The sequence below is a fragment of the Cornus florida genome, unplaced genomic scaffold (genome assembly GCF_030987335.1).
Source record: "Cornus florida cultivar Cherokee Brave unplaced genomic scaffold, ASM3098733v1 CherokeeBrave_3.0.0_Hap2_Chr02, whole genome shotgun sequence".
Classification (NCBI taxonomy): domain Eukaryota; kingdom Viridiplantae; phylum Streptophyta; class Magnoliopsida; order Cornales; family Cornaceae; genus Cornus; species Cornus florida.
Genome location: NW_026775572.1, coordinates 43,108,330 through 43,124,146, shown reverse-complemented (window position 1 = coordinate 43,124,146; position 15,817 = coordinate 43,108,330). Strand labels below are relative to the sequence as shown.

At 35.2% G+C, this 15,817-nt stretch overlaps 1 protein-coding gene, 3 non-coding genes and 1 pseudogene across 5 annotated transcripts; 4 read left to right on the top strand and 1 right to left on the bottom strand.

The window, feature by feature from the left end:
• Positions 1-1,901: 1,901 nt before the first annotated feature.
• LOC132294803 (protein ALP1-like) lies at positions 1,902-8,117 on the bottom strand. 2 transcript variants are annotated; one of them, XM_059792803.1, is made up of 5 exons: positions 7,493-8,117; positions 6,909-7,017; positions 2,807-3,543; positions 2,263-2,725; positions 1,902-2,146 (listed from the first exon to the last, which is right to left on the bottom strand). In XM_059792803.1, exons 2-4 carry the CDS (start codon positions 6,944-6,946, stop codon positions 2,289-2,291), a joined length of 1,212 nt encoding a protein of 403 aa, XP_059648786.1. In that variant the 5' UTR covers positions 6,947-7,017; positions 7,493-8,117; the 3' UTR covers positions 1,902-2,146; positions 2,263-2,288. The 2 variants fall into 2 exon arrangements, with proteins under 2 accessions (XP_059648786.1, XP_059648787.1); XM_059792804.1 differs by lacking the exon at positions 6,909-7,017 and having other exon boundaries at positions 7,493-8,114.
• A 447-nt stretch (positions 8,118-8,564) lies between these two features.
• On the top strand, positions 8,565-8,725 carry LOC132297588 (U1 spliceosomal RNA). The gene has a single exon (XR_009479292.1). It is a non-coding gene; the product is annotated as a U1 spliceosomal RNA (small nuclear RNA).
• Positions 8,726-10,056: 1,331 nt separating this feature from the next.
• Positions 10,057-10,195, top strand: LOC132297604 (U1 spliceosomal RNA; annotated as a pseudogene).
• Positions 10,196-10,892: 697 nt separating this feature from the next.
• Positions 10,893-11,052, top strand: LOC132297553 (U1 spliceosomal RNA). The gene has a single exon (XR_009479257.1). It is a non-coding gene; the product is annotated as a U1 spliceosomal RNA (small nuclear RNA).
• Positions 11,053-14,005: 2,953 nt separating this feature from the next.
• On the top strand, positions 14,006-14,165 carry LOC132297573 (U1 spliceosomal RNA). Its single transcript, XR_009479277.1, has one exon. It is a non-coding gene; the product is annotated as a U1 spliceosomal RNA (small nuclear RNA).
• Positions 14,166-15,817: the final 1,652 nt, after the last annotated feature.

Below are 15,817 nucleotides of genomic sequence, written 5' to 3'. Positions count from 1 at the left end.
ATAGTTATGCAATTTAATAATATTTTATAACATGTAAGGACAATTTTGTAAAAATGCACTATAAACGGGGCGGGGTTACCTGCCCCCGCTCCCGCTGGGGTTTTAAATACAATCTCCATCACCTCCCTATTTACATGTACCTCCACTCCCGTAAAAAATCGTTTATTAAATGAGCAGGGCAGAAGATTTTAACTATGGTAATAATTCTTTTTCTCTTATGCGGATACAAACAAGATTTAACTTTCTCAATTTAAGTTGAGACTTAATTTTATTGTAGGAACACCAAAATAATAAATAAAGTTCTCAAATAAGAATAATACAAATGAGGTATATATTTAATTTAGTGATTGAAGTAGAATAAATTAGAATTTGCTTAATATATATGTAATGTTATTCAAAATAAAATAAATTATAAGGACAAAATTATATTTATCATTGTAAATGGGGCGGGGTGGGGTGACCTTTCCCATCTCACCTCATTACCATGCGGGTTTTTAATCCTGACTCTCATTTTCGCCCCAAAACCATTTAACCACCCTCATAATCATTTTAAACAGGACGGGATGGAGTGGGTATCCGATGGGGTGAAATATTTTGCCATCCTGAATTGGGGTCTTTAATTTGCGGTGAACTGGACTTGGTTATATATTCATTAGCAATCCAGAGAGGCAACAACACTAGATAAGTTCAGGACCATTGGCGAAGGACTGAAGTTGTCAATGTTTTCTTTGTGTTTTGATGCAAAAGAATGCCTCAATCATCTTGCTATAGATGAACTCACCATTCGAAACTCACAATACCATTGTGTCTTTATAAGAACTTAACCTCTGATCTTATATTATAGTATTTTGAAAGGTGAGAAAGGTACACTTACAACTTTTGATGCGGTCTATTCAATAAATTTCATTAGGCTCGTAAGATTTTATCTTATTAGTGGTAATTTTTTGAACTTAATTCATTTGAGTTGGAGAAAAAGAAATTTTGAGACGAAAAAACAATATCTTTGGTAATATCATGTGTGATACTTAGTTGTGGTCGTCCTTGTCTTTAATCGAGTCACATCAGATGGTGGTTGCACATATGAATTATTGGTATTCTCATTGCATTCCATGAATGGGGTGGATCTTCTTAATTTTTTTATTTTCATTCTTCAACAATTTGTTTCTAAGAAGTAAACACTGATTGATGAATATGTAAGGGCCCGTTTGGCATGTGCTTTGTTTTTGGCGTTTTGTTTTTAGCTAAAACGGAAACAGTGTTTTTGCTGTAGGAGTGTTTTGGAAAAAATTCGGAAGCTCGTTTGGGAACGATGTTTTGCTGTGAAAATGTCGAAAGCAAAAACATGCAAAACATGTTTGGTAAATCATGCGTTTCAAAATTTTTGAAAACAAAACATGTTTGGTAAATCATGCGTTTCAAAATTTTCGAAAACAAAACATGTTTGGTAAATCATGCGTTTCAAAATTTTCGAAAACAAAACATGTTTGGTCAGTCCAACTGTTGTAAAAAAAAAAAAAACATGTTTGGTTATCCTTGTTTTTTATTTGTTTTTATAAATTTTATGTATATTTATAAATAATTATCATATTTTTAATAGATATGGAGAAATTTGAACCCACAAACATATATATATATATATATATATATATATATATATATAAAATTTTTCAATAACCTATTTACAAGTTGTTTGCAATAACTCACCTCAATTTTATTATCATTATACATGTATAGTCCAACACAACATTAAAAATAAAAACATTTCTAGTCACATTTTACTATACTACATGAGAGTCAACATTTGTAAAAAAAATTAGCAATAACCTATTTACAAGTTCTTTGCAATAACCTGCTTCAATTTTATTATCCTGTTACCTGTATAGTCCAACACAACATTAAAATAAAAACAAACCCAACTGAAAGCATAATTGAAATAGAGTGTATACCATTTACAAGTCTTTAAATATTCAACCAACAAATTAAACAAGTTTAAGTTGTACATAAAATGTTTGGAACAAAGCATTAACAATACATAGTTGTCAGTAAAAATTGATAAGAAGTTCATAAAGTGGATGACAATGGCAACGACACATCATCTTCATAACAGCACATGTGGCCTTTAAGAGAGCATCAACACACTTCATATCTGCAATAATAGCATTTAAGTTGAATTATATATTTGCAAAAATGATTTATATTACATATATATATTACAAGCTTACAATAGCAACAAATATATGACATATAAAAGAAAAAATATACCATCACTTTCAGAAGGATCAAAAGTGCTAAAGAGAATTCCAAATTCGATCAGCAATAGTATTACGCAACTGTTCCATTTCTCGAAGCTGAGCCGAAGGCACATGCTCAACAATCTCATCATCTTCACCATCACTTTGAGGAGGATTGTTACTATAAAATAAATCATCAGACTGATGCTGATTTCTGATGAAATTGTGTAATGTGCAACAAGCCATTACAATCAATACTTGTGTTGAAAACTTATAAGGAGGCATTGCCCTCAAAATAGCGAATCTCATCTTCAACAACCCAAAGCATCGCTCAATTATATTTCTCAAAGATGAATGCCTATGATTGAACACTTCCTCCCGACCACGAGGTTGTCTAGTCCTACGATATTCCTGAAAGTGGTAAGTATGACCTCGAAATGGGGCCAAATAACCAGGCTTGTTGACATATCCTGAGTCCACCAAATAATACTTACCTGCCATGTTTAAAATACATAAAGATATATACAGTATGATAAACTAACCATATATTAAGTGAATTTGTAAGATAATATTACCTGCTGGTGGAGCTGGAAAGTTCATTGCCTCATTCTCAATACACTCCTTTAGGATTCTCGAATCATTAGCGGAGCCTTCCCACCCAGCTAGCACATATGTGAACCTCATGTCAAAGTCACATACAACCATTACATTTTGTGTGGTATAACCCTTTCTACCATGAAATGGAAGTTGTGTACTTGCTGGCAGAGTTGCAGGAATGTGGGTTCCATCTATAGCTCCCACGCAATTCTTGAAGTAAGGGAAAAACCTAGAAGACTCTCTAATCTTATTCGGAATCACAAAAAAATCAGGAGGGGCAATGATATGGGTGCCCAACTGACATACTACATGTAACACAGCATGGAAGTGTCTGGAAATGGTTTCAGTGGAGTGTTGAAATCTCTCAGCTACAACACGATTCCTTTGATTATGAGATAAAGTGAGCAAAAAGATTGCCACTTGTTCATAAACAGTTAAAAATTTAGAATCTTTCAGCCCTATACCTTTCAGGGTACTACACAATGTTCTAAAAACTTCAGGGTACATCCTAAAATTTTCATTACATCTTTCTCTGTGCCCGTTTAAAATCTCCATAACATACGTTTCCCCTTGTAAAATGGAATCCCTACAACGCCTCTTTTGATAGAAGTTCTGCTCTTCTAAAAGAGTAGCAAATATTAAGACACTCTCATTGTCCTCCTCATCGTCATAAAATTGAATTATTCTTCTTATATGGTTCCACATATCCATTGCCCTATTTAAAGATTTAATAGAAGCAAAGCATTTAAGTTAATAAGCAAAACAATTAAATAATAAACAAAATATTTAAATAATAAACAAAGCATTTGAGTTAATAAGCTTAACATTTAAGTAATAAATAAAATATTTAAGTTAATAAGTAAAACATTTAACTTAATAAGAAAAACATTTAAATAATAGCAGTACAGTCATCCAAGAAATAAAAGTATTTAGTTATTACAGTCATCCAAATGTGAGATAGTAATAAGCTAAACAAACAACAAAACACAATCATCCATAAAGAAAGACTCAAACATTCAGTGCCCAACCAATTCTTATCTCCTCAGGAGAACTGAGAAAAAATTTCTGCCATTTCTCAGAATCATGTAACAACTTCGATACCTTAGCAAATTGGGCCATCTCAATTCCAGGTATTTTTTGTAAAAGGAGCATGCAGGCTTCAAACATTTCATCATCTTTATCCTTTTTAGAGGGAGAGAGAACTTCATCATCTCCTTTCTCACATGAAGATACATGAGTAGAAGTAGAAGATGCTTTAATTGCTTTCTCTATTGCAGCTTTCATTCTCTCAGTTCTCCTCGCAGAATTCTCATCCATGCCTGACAAGAGTGCAGCCATACTGGGAGATAAACTATCTCTTTTGGCTTTCTTACCTTTACGTAAAGGTGGGGGACTGACATGACAACCCTCTTCCTCATCATCGTCATCATTGGGAGTGGGCAAAATGATTGTGGGGGGGTGCTGTAGTGGAGGGGTGGGCATGCATTCCTGTTGCATATGTGTCCCCAAATATAGTCGACATCTTGTCAAAATGCTTATATCCATGTCTATGAAACTTATTTGTATCCTTAATAACCTACAAAATTTTGTTACAATATTAACCTCATAACAAATAATATACGATATTTTATTATTTATTTATGACTAATAATTAAATTACTAACCTTGCTCAACCTGCCCCATCTCTCTTCCTCAACTATAACCATGCCCGTCTCATGGTTATATCCCACGCCAGTCTCCGATAACAATTTCTTAAACTCGATATAAATTGTCCTCAATTGGTTAAACTTATTCCGAAGTTGGGTTTTGTCAAATTTTATCCCTGTTTGAACCTTCATTTCTTTTACTATAGTAGTCCAACCTTTTGGATTAAATGTTGTGTTAGTATGATTGCCAGCCCTAACTTGTTCCTCCATAATATTATAGAATTTTTCAGTAAGTGAGTTATCCCATAACACTTTTTCATCTTTCGTAACTTCAGCCACCCCTTCTTCTTCAATTGTCAGATATTCACCACATTGTTCCACATTCTCAACATTCATATCCATCTAACAAATTAATAACAACACTATAATTAATAACAACAAAAATAATATATATTACTTCAATAACTCATGCTATTATTCAATAACTCATGCTATTACTTCAATAACTCAAAGCCCTATAAGTTCTTCCATTATTCAATCGATGATAATATTACTACCCTCTTGTTGTACTTTAGTCACCACGATTGTTTTTTTTCCTATTTTTAAAAGAGTTCATTGCATACTTGATTTGTGATTTCCATGTGTATATGGCAATTTTTCTAAAGAAAACTGCTGTTGTTTTTAAAAGGTGTTTTTTCTGCATAAGATTTGTGTCAGGAAGTGTTTAGAATGTCTCAGTAAAATAATAAATTTATTTTTCAATTATAAATATGTTCATGGGGTGTAATTCATGTGTCTAGGAGTGTTCAATGCACGTCTGACACAGGCACAAAAATTCTGGAACTGAATTTTCTGATCCTTAGAACACTTGTATCCATCAATGATATCCGTTCTAAACACTGGTTAAACGGACACTTGTGTCCAACTGCATCTACATCTACTTCAGACATTTAAAAAAAGGGTACACTTGTGTCCAATTGTTTGCCCTATTTGTATATATTTTTGCTTAAGAAGATTCAAGGGAACAAAAAAGATAAACATGAAAGGTCCTTTTAGCTTATTAAGGTGTTTGGTTCCTTTTTCGTTCTTTTCAGTTTTTCCATATTCATGCAAGCCAACAGAGAACTACATATGTTTAGTAAATACAAACTTATACATATAATTCGCAATCACCGTAATTGGGAATGGAAACATGGGATTCATGTAGCCAACCCCAAGTAATTGGGAAAAGGCTTGGTGGTGGTTGTTGTTGTAACACGCAATCACTGTAAAAGGAACTCAGACCCATAAATGGACGTGTGTAGACTTTTGGTTGGGGATGCAGTGAATGGAGATGAAAGAACCTATAAAATACGAGAATTGATAGGAGATTTCATAGTTGTCAGGAAACTTGCAAGTTGTCACTGATCCTGCAATTTATGTGAACTTGTATGCAAAAAGGTTCATTTGGAACCTGTGACTGGATTAGCAAAGAGGCTATATTCTACCTGGATTGCTAAACTTACTAATTTATCTTGTAATGATATGCATTGCTCCTAACAATTATCTGAAATAAATATTTTTTCGAAAGCAAATTTGATGTTTCAAGGACAACTAATGTGACATTAGTACTTCATGATTTGCATTGAAGTATGGGACTGGATATGTTCTCATTTATAGTCGTATCAAATTTCTGGTGACATCATGTAATGCTGTTTGTACTAAAGTTGCAAATTCTGGTTGAGCAACAACAAAGGTGATGGCTTGTCTCATGGGGTCAGATGGGAGGAAATTCCTAAGAAAAGCCTTGAAAGGGGTCTGGGGTTTTAAAATTTTGGAAGAATGGACATGTCTTTGTTTGCAAAGAAATTTTGGATGCTTAAAAAACTTCAACCTTCTCTCTGGGCTCAAGTTTTGAAAGGTTCTTTCTAAAAACTAGTTTTTGGAAGTTGGAAGCCATCTTGAAGCATCCAATTGGATGACCATCCGGATCACTATTCTTTCCTCTATACGAATTAGTTGAATAACATCAACCAGTCCAAATTGTTTAAGACCTAATCTCCTAATATTTTATTATGTTGAAACTCAAGATGGAAAACTGGTGAACTTTATATATTAGAGTTCAACCTTCAGTTTGTAAGCCATTCTACAAGATATAATTTGCTTATGGAGGTCTGGGCACTTATTCAGAGGAAGGCAAGAGGAGTTCAAATCCATAAATTGCTCTTGACATTGACCTTTCAATCATACCAAGTAATGAATTAGTTGATGAAGTTGGCTGGTTGTGCTAACTTATAAGCCCATATATGCTGCAGTTTGTCAGGAATATTAATTTTCCCCGAATAAGATTACTTTTTCTGTCCATGGAGTTAATATTTTAATTGAGGATATGGATGCAAAAAAACCTGCTGATGATTGAATTCTCTATGGAAGATGAAAATAAAACAAAAATTACCTAAACAAAGAGTGACTATTGTGTTCTGGAGCTAGCATCTGGTTATACAGGAAACTCTTTTCCACCCCGTGCCCCAAAAAAAATAAAATAGTTAAACTCCATTGTTGATCTGAGAAAAGAATTTTAACAATGTTAATATAACAATACGTTCGAAGAGACATTACCTAAATTACCTAAAAATTACCTAAATCAATGAATTACCTAAATTACCACCCTGTGCCCAAAAATTACCTAAATCAATGAATCCTCAAAAAATTCTAAAAATCAAATTGAACAATACGTTCGAATAGACATTACCGAGTTTTCTTTAGGTCTTGTTTCTGTAAAATCTAATCAGAAATTTGCAGGTCTAAAAATTCTACTACGTTTGATTTTTTTTCTTCTATCGTTTTCCAATCTATGTTCATGTATGTTAATTAGATATTAAAAAAAAAAAATCATGAAATACAAACAAATCACCAAACCTTGCGACCCATCAATTGCAAGAAAAAAAAAAAACAAATAAAAAAAAACTCAAATTGTAGATTACCGCAAAACAGAAAAAAAAGAAAAGAAAAACTGAAATATTCAAACAAAGTTCAAACCTGTTGAGATCGTCGAAGATAGCAGCAAAGGAAAACAAATAGCAGTTGTTCAGTTGTCGCCAAGAATTGCCAAGATCGCTAGACCACAACGCAGCAAACCAAACCCTAGGATTGTTGCAAGTTTTCCTTTTATACCTCCTTTCAATTGTTGCCTCCGCTACAGTTAAATGAAGGATTTGCTTCTTCCGCTGCAATGCAAATACAACCGGAAGCAACAAAAAACACCAAAATGGTGTTTCATCTTTTGAGCCCAAATTTGATTCTGTTTTGCAACTGTTTCAAACGCAATAAACCCAGCCAAACATGTTTTGGGCTTCAAAAGGGCTACTGTAGCAGGTCTAAAACAAAACAAAACACTTGCCAAACAGGCCCTAATAGGCTAGTGAGAGAAAATAAGAAACATTTATAAACACACAAAACATTGGAATTCAACCAACCCAGAGAGGAAAGCAGAACAAAATGCCCAAAAAAAAAAAAAAAAATAAATACTACTGTCCCACAACAAATGTTGTCACCTTAAATCTAATGAAATTAATCCAACAAAATGTGAACATTTATTCTATTTGATTTGAAAACATGTTAAAAGACTTGACAGACTTGTCCAATCAATTCTACAAGGACATGATTAATCCGCATTCATGTCCTAATGTAAATAAACTTTGCATAATAAAGGTATCTTTTTCAAACACGACACACCAGCTCGAGGAGCTCCATAACAAAGATATCATTCTGTCAAAATTATTTCTCCTCCATCCCATACCTAGCCAAACTCAGAATCTAAAATTTTGATTTCCCTTAACATTTGTTCCTTATTTTCAAACTCTACAAGACTGGTATTTATTTATGTCCTAATTCCTAACAAAGATCAGATATGCATTCACCTTTTATATTATACTTGACAAGAACAAAAAGAAACACTAGGGCTTATAGCTCGTGAAGGGTAAAAAAGGTCGGTCCATATTTATCTTGGGTTTGGGTGTAATGTTTGCTTCTGTTGTCCCACATAAAAAAAAACGTAAATTGGAATTATGTAGACATGCCTATATAATGAATTGAAAGCACAAATTTCAACATACTTACCTGGATGGGATCTATGGGAGATCAATAAGGTCCATGGTCTAGGTTGGTGAGATCCATTGCACTCTGGAGGGGTGCCCGCCTAAGGTCTACTCAAGTAGTGGAGCCTACGTCATAATTTGTGGTAGTGGGGGCCTGTGTTCGCGCGGCCTTGCCCAATATTTAAAGTTTAAGTTTTTTATATTGTTATTGGGTTGGGCTATAAATATATAAGGCCCGGAATGGAGATTATATTTGTTATGATTACTGATTTGGGCCTCAGATCAAATATTATGAGGAGATGAAACTTAATTTAGAAGTAATTTCAATTGATATCTCATATTTATTATTTTTGTAAAAAGAAAATTGTCTTGTTAGTGTTCAACATTGCTCCATTTAAGCCAAAACGTGGCATGAAGAAAGCTGTGTTCTTGTCATCTCCTTTTTTTTTTTTTTTTTTTTTTTTTCTCCAGCAGGGTTGTTCGCCCTTTCAAATCCAAATCATTTTTTTCTCCAACAGTTCACCAAATTGTTCTCTTAAAGTTGATTATCAATTTGAAACTGCTAATTTTATTTTTAAGTTCGTCCCTCCCCTCTTTAATAGATCCTAGCACCATCTCAAATGCTCAAGGAACCTCTTCTTTGCCTCGTGCATATAGCACTGGTTCACTGGATGTCCTCACGATTTAATAATATAATAGATTAATTTAAAACTTATTAATTAATATTAATTATTCTCATCCATTATCATAATATAAGGTTGTAGGCCCTACAAAAATGGATTCCAATAAATACTCCATCTTAGTTTAAAAAATTTTCCGACCCGTTTCACTAAAACGTAAATATCTCCTAGTAGGATAGGAATCTGACAATGGAATTGGCACCGATGAAAAATCCTTGAGTTTGAACTCAAGAACGACCATACAACTGTAGGCCGTTGTTCTGACAAACTAATACAAACTACATCAAAACAACCCCAATGTCAAATTAGCAGCTTCAATCCCTCTCGTATGCATTTCTTCGAACACCAAATGAGCTTGCCCGACCTTGCTTTTTTACGCATCCAATTGATCACAATTTGGTCCTCATTGATTGAAAAAGCTTCAATGCTTTCTTGAAAAGGGTCTCCATCATTTTCTGAAACCATTCTTTCAACTTGGTAACTATGTGTAACTATGTGCTAAGCTTCAATAACAAGCTTAGACCCACACACAATCACACAGCCACAACCACCTTATTCAAAGTCTCTATACTGTAACAACAACCATAGTCATTCATCTGATGAAAAAACTCGAACACAAATTGGCTCTCAGCATCCAAAAATTCTCAGAAGTGGGAGATAATCGGACCAACCACAAAACTAGGCTCCCACAACTCTCCATGGTATTAGATGTGGCATAAATTGATTGTTGCAAATTGTAATGTTTTCACTTGTCCCACATCGGGAAAACATAAGTGGAAGAAATGTGGAGAGGTGTATATAACGAGTTGAAGGCATATGGTACAAAATACTTACCTGGACGGAATCAATGGGTGATCAATGAGGCTCATGGTCTAAGTTGGTGACCTCTATTGCACTCAGGAGGGGTGCCCGCTTAAGGTCTACTCAAGTAGTGGATCTTACGTCATAGTTTGTAGTAGTGGCCCAAGTTCTACTCTCTATCACAGATTATGCCCAATATTGCAAATTCTCAAGACATGGCTAATAGAAGCAAAGGCAAAGCTCCGAATGGCTAAAGCGAATATCAAACAAACAACACAGCTTTCAATCTCCAAAGGCCCTGGATTCTCCCCAACAACAGCATTTACAACAAGTGTGATTCTCAATACATACTTGACTGAAGCCATATTAACGTGTCCAAAAATCGGTTTGTGCAAACAAAAGATTTCGGAAACGCTGCACCACCCCACCACCCGAAATATGGGGCAAGGGGTAGAAAGCAGCCTAAACTTTGCATTTAATAACTCCCTCTCTAGGAGGCTGCCATCGATGAAGACGATGAATTATATTAGGGCGAGAGATAATCTGACATGACTGCAGGGCTGATAAGTGCAAATGACGGCACTTCTTGCATTTCCTTCTAAAGGGTTCTGCAAGACTGATATTTTTTGGAGATTTTTTTGAAAACAAGTTATGTCTTAACCATTAGCAAGATAAGAAGATATGCATTCAGCTTTTGTATCATTTGATAATACCAAAGGTAAGCTTACCTCGGGAGGGTGAGGTGAAGTTTATGTACTGATGTTGTGTAATGTTTGCTTCTCTGTAGTCCCACATTGGAAAAACATAAATGTGAGTTTTCTGGGGAGTCCTATATATTAAGTTGAAAGCCAAATTCACAACCTACTTACCTGGACGGGATCAATGGGTGATCAAAAAGGCCCATGGTCTAGGTTGGTGACCTCCATTGCACTCAGGAGGGGTGTCTGCCTAAGGTCTACCCAAGTGGTGGAGCCTACGTCATAATTTGTGGTAGTGGGGGCCTGCGTTCGCGCGGCCCCTGTCCAATATCTAAAGTCTAAGTTGTAATTCCTATTTTTCAACTCCCTCCATTTAATTTTTTGTCTTTTTTCAAAGAGAGATTTCATTGCAAAAAATCAAACATTACAATCTTGATCAACTTCTAGGATTAGAAAAGTGGAGAGAATCTAAGAGTCTATATCAAATGAGCTAATTCCTAATGTCAACCAACAAAGTTTGGATAATTACTGGAGCCACACTACATGAATAAAACACTAGATTAACATCCCCCGGTCTTTGACTGCAATCTCTTACAGTAGAGGAAGTCGAATCACTGTACAAATACACCACTTCTTCAACTGATCTTCATCCGAACTTCAGAAATCAAAATCAAACGATGTATGTTTTATGTCTCATTACTTCTTGTATTAGTAAATGCTTTTACAAGCCAAATCAAAGCTTTTAATGACTCCCTTTCTAGGAGGCTTCCATTCATGAACGGAATGAATTGTAGTGGGGCTAGAGGTAGTCTAATCTGGATCCAATTGCCTCTGAGCATCCAAAAAATCCTAGAAGTGGGAGACAATTCGACCAACCACAAAACTAGGCTGCCACAACTCTCCATCAAAAGGAAAATGATTACGAAATGCCATGGTATTAAATGTGGCAGAAATCGATCACAAACTCTTCAACACACTCTCCAATCTATCCAGTTCAGATTATATCAACTGCTTAACTATTCCTCATCAGACCACCACGTTAACTGTCCATGCGTACTGAATGTTCATTTCCGCAGTCCCTGTGATGTTTCCAAATTTTTGCCATTTTTCATTCTTCCGGAAATTTTGTCGAAGTAAGGGCATTTTCCTTTTTTCACATTTTTTGTACCGGACACTGCGGAGTGTGCCGGTTATGTCCGAGAGTTGTTGAGTCTAGAACTCTTTGAAATGCAAAGGTGATCATTTTTGCATTTTTCAGTTTTTCGGGCCAGAAGGTCCCATGTGGGACCCACTGCCGGAATTGTTGCATATGGGGATATTGGTTGGGTCCATTTGCATCATATTTATTTTATTTAATGTGTTATATAAGGTGTGAAATTATTTAATGTGTGCATATATATATATGTGGTGTAAAATGAAAATAAAAGAAAAAGGAAAAATAAAATAAAAATGGGTGGGACCCACAATTTTTTTTAAGTGGTCATGAGACCACATTTGCTCTTTGTTCTGTTATCCTCTCCCCGGCAGTATACTTCTTCCAGTTCTTCTCATTTTTCTTTTTTCTTTCTTCAACAACAAAACTTCAATTTCTTCCTCATTTCTTGGTATTTTTGAATGCCGTTTGCGGTAAATTAAAGCTCACGGCAAGGCCTACAAGTTGATTGGAGCAATTCCTAGTTTAGTGCACTTGGGAATTTCGAGATCTAGGGCATTTGATTTGGGGGTTTTGGCTTAAATTGAGGTAGGGGTCTCTAATGCCCAATTTCTTGTTCCTTTGTGAGTTTTCTTCCAATAATTGTTATGTAGCATGTTTAATTTGAGTTAGATGCCTTGTTAATGATATATATGTGTGTATGGATAACATGATTATGTGTATTACTTGACTTGTATGTAGAACATGCTTAAATGTTAAATTTTCATGCCTATGATGATTATTAACTTGTTAGAAATTATTAGGAGGAAGCATGTTAATTATGTGTATTTATTAAATAGTATAAGAAACATGCCTTATTTAAATTGATTTTCCTTGAAAAATGATATAATTGTTGTAATTGAAATCTATGCTATGTGTGTTGATGGAATTATGTGAAAAATATGCTAAAGTGTTAATTTTCATGCCTAAATGTTTATTATCTTGCTAAAATGACTATTTGGATGCATGCTAAATTGTGTAGTAGAAATTTCTTTAATTCCTTAGAAATGGTAAAGCATGTGACATACATCCATAGCATTGGGCATGAAAGAAAAAAGGGCAAAGTAATTTGAAAATGATGAAAAATGGATTTTTGGGGGTAATTTTGATAAAACGGTTTTGAGAAAACCCGGTCGCCGAGGAGTCAACAAAGGGCCGGTGTGTTAATGTAACCTAGAGAGAACTAGGAAAAAAATACCTTAGTGTGGTTGAGCTAACTGAGCCCCAAATGATGCCGCGGGGTTACCAAGGGTCAGGGACAATAGCCAACCCTACTCTCATGTCGCTGCGGAGTCACCAAAGGATGGGTTATATTAACAGTTTATGAAGTGATGGATGTTTCTGAAAATGGGGAGTGACATACATGGCATTGCATCCATGGCATGGCATTTGCTTGTTTTGAACTTGGGATTTATATTATATTTTTTCCTGGCTTAGCATGACCCCACTCCCTATTGTTTTATTCAATGTTTGGATTCACGGGGCCACAAGAGGTGTGCCTTAGGCACCACCTACTGAGCAATTTGCTCACCCTATTTCATTTAACATTTTTTTTTCAGGACTCGGAAAAGAAGTTGTGGACACTGAACCATCACAAACTTAAGGAGGACTAGGAATATATTTTTGCTATCTTTTGTATATTTGCTACACTTTTGTAAAGTCTCAAAACCATAGTAAAGTGTACACATTTTACAAGCCATGGTCATGTATTGTAAACTATAACTCTTGTTAGTATTTTAAAGGGAAGTGAGACTGTGTAAATATATTGTGTTGAATGGGATGATGATGATGGGCATCTCGAGGAGGTTGTTGATGTTGTTGTTTTAGGGAATGCATTATTTTTATTTGTATTGTGTGTTGGGACAGGTTGGATAAGTCTTGAAGGCCCAAGAGAGGTTATTACATTTTTTTTTTGCATTTAAGCAGGTTGTTGTAGGACCCCTTTTTAGCAGAGGTTATGTTGAATTTTTATTTTATTTTATAATTGGTAGTAGTTTAGGGTCGTTATAGTCCCGCATCGGGAAAACACAAGTAGGAGTTACATGGAGAGCTCTATATAACAAATTGAAAGCATATGGTACAACATACTTACCTGGATAGGGTCAATGGGTGATCAAGAAGGCCCATGGCCTAGATTGGTGACTTTCATTGCACTTAGGAGGGGTGCCCGTCTAAGGTCTATCCAAGTGGTAGAGCCTATGTCATAATTTGTGGCAGTGGGGGCTTGCGTTCGTGCGGCCCTTGCCCTATATTAGTTCAAGTTTTCCCTCAAATTGCCAAATAAAAAAGAAAAGACCAAGGGCTTATTTTTTTTTTCCTGGAAAAAAAAAAAAAAAAAAAAATCTCAATCTCATTATAATGTTGTCATATCGGTTCTTCATAGTTTCTAAATCCTTCCTAAAAGAAATTCTTTCACTTCACACAAGGCCATGCAGATATTCTAGATGGGATCTCTGTTCAATACATAATAGAAAGCAAAGTGAGGGAGACTCCATAAAATTCCAATTCCTGTATTATAGTTGTTTGCTGTCTGAAGCCAGCCAGCTTTTAGGGCCTGCTATTTTTTTTATCCCTACGGCATCCCCTTTGAGAGGTAAATGAGATATCACTAGGCTATACGGCCTTTGGTTTTAGGGCCTGCTTTTTCTTTTATCCCTACGGAGATTCAAACCCTCTCCATCACTTTTGAAAGCTAGATGAGATAACACTGAGGTACACGAGCTTTGGTTTTAGGACCTTCTTTAGTCTGCCCATTAAACTGAGAAGTAAAAAGGCAAACTCATGACAAGTAAGGTTCATGTCTGCATCTCGATTTATTATCCCAGGGTGCCTCCAAAATGACCTTGTCATGACAATTAAGGTTCGTGTCTAGTTTGAAAGTGAGACAGATTGAGAGATGGTTCGAATTGTTGCAGTTTTGGACTATGCATTAAAAAGGAGTGAAATATGTGTTATCTTTTAAAAAATGAGTGGGAATGTAAATTTTATATTGGAAAGTTCATTGAGTGTGGTCTCTTCAAATTCAATATTTTGATTAGAAAGAAAAAAGAGAGTAAAAAATGTACATAAAAAATCAAAATTGTATACACTTTGTCATTTTTATACAAAGTATAGATAAATATATATATAGATTTCTATTTTGATGTGCCCCAAATCATCATGTTTCTAGTTGAGGTTTACCAAGAGGCATGCAATGCCATCAAAAGAGCCATCAAATGTATGAACTCCATCAAAGCAAGAAATTCAAAGTGCACTTGAATAAACAATCTATATTTTGCGTAGTCTTACAAATTGCAATCAATTTTCATTTAATCTGCAAAGAAATACACATGAATGTAACCTTTAGGTTTCAACCTACAGAGTAGTTCCAATAGACTTTGGGATCTTGCAAAGTATAACTTGAAGAACATGTTACTCCCCTGCTCCAGCATAAACATAAATCTATAAACATTGATCCATTAGAAGCATCATAGTCCCACCCATAATTACCATAATTAGGTACCTGGAAGCTCTTCACATTGTTCAATTGCCCTGTTTCTCCTCCTATCTCTAGTTGCCATTTTCTCCCCATATCTCGCAAATATTTATGTGTGATGTTTCCAAATTTTGGTCATTTTTCTTTTTTTCGAAAATTTTGTTGCAGCAAGGGGCATTTTCGTTTTTTGTCGTTTTACGTACTGGACACCGTGGAGTGTGTCGGTTGTGTCTGAGAGCTGGTTGGGGCATTTCATTAAGTTCAGGACTCATTGAAATGCAAGGTTAGTCATTTTTGCATTTTTCCGTTTTTCGGATCGGACAGTCCCACGTGGGACCCGCTACCGGAATTGTTGCATACGGGGATTTTAGTTGGGTCCAATTGCATTATATTTATTTTATTTAATGTGATATGTGGTTAT

Excerpts from the sequence above, each read along its gene's own strand:
- LOC132294803 (XM_059792803.1), bottom strand. The coding sequence starts at position 6,946 with ATGCTAGCTCCAGAACACAATAGTCACTCTTTGTTTAG. Across the intron at positions 3,544-6,908 it reads AATAGTCACTCTTTGTTTAG|GGCAATGGATATGTGGAACC; the intron begins GTAATTTTTGTT and ends ATCTTTAAATAG. Across the intron at positions 2,726-2,806 it reads CTTTCCAGCTCCACCAGCAG|GTAAGTATTATTTGGTGGAC; the intron begins GTAATATTATCT and ends TAAACATGGCAG.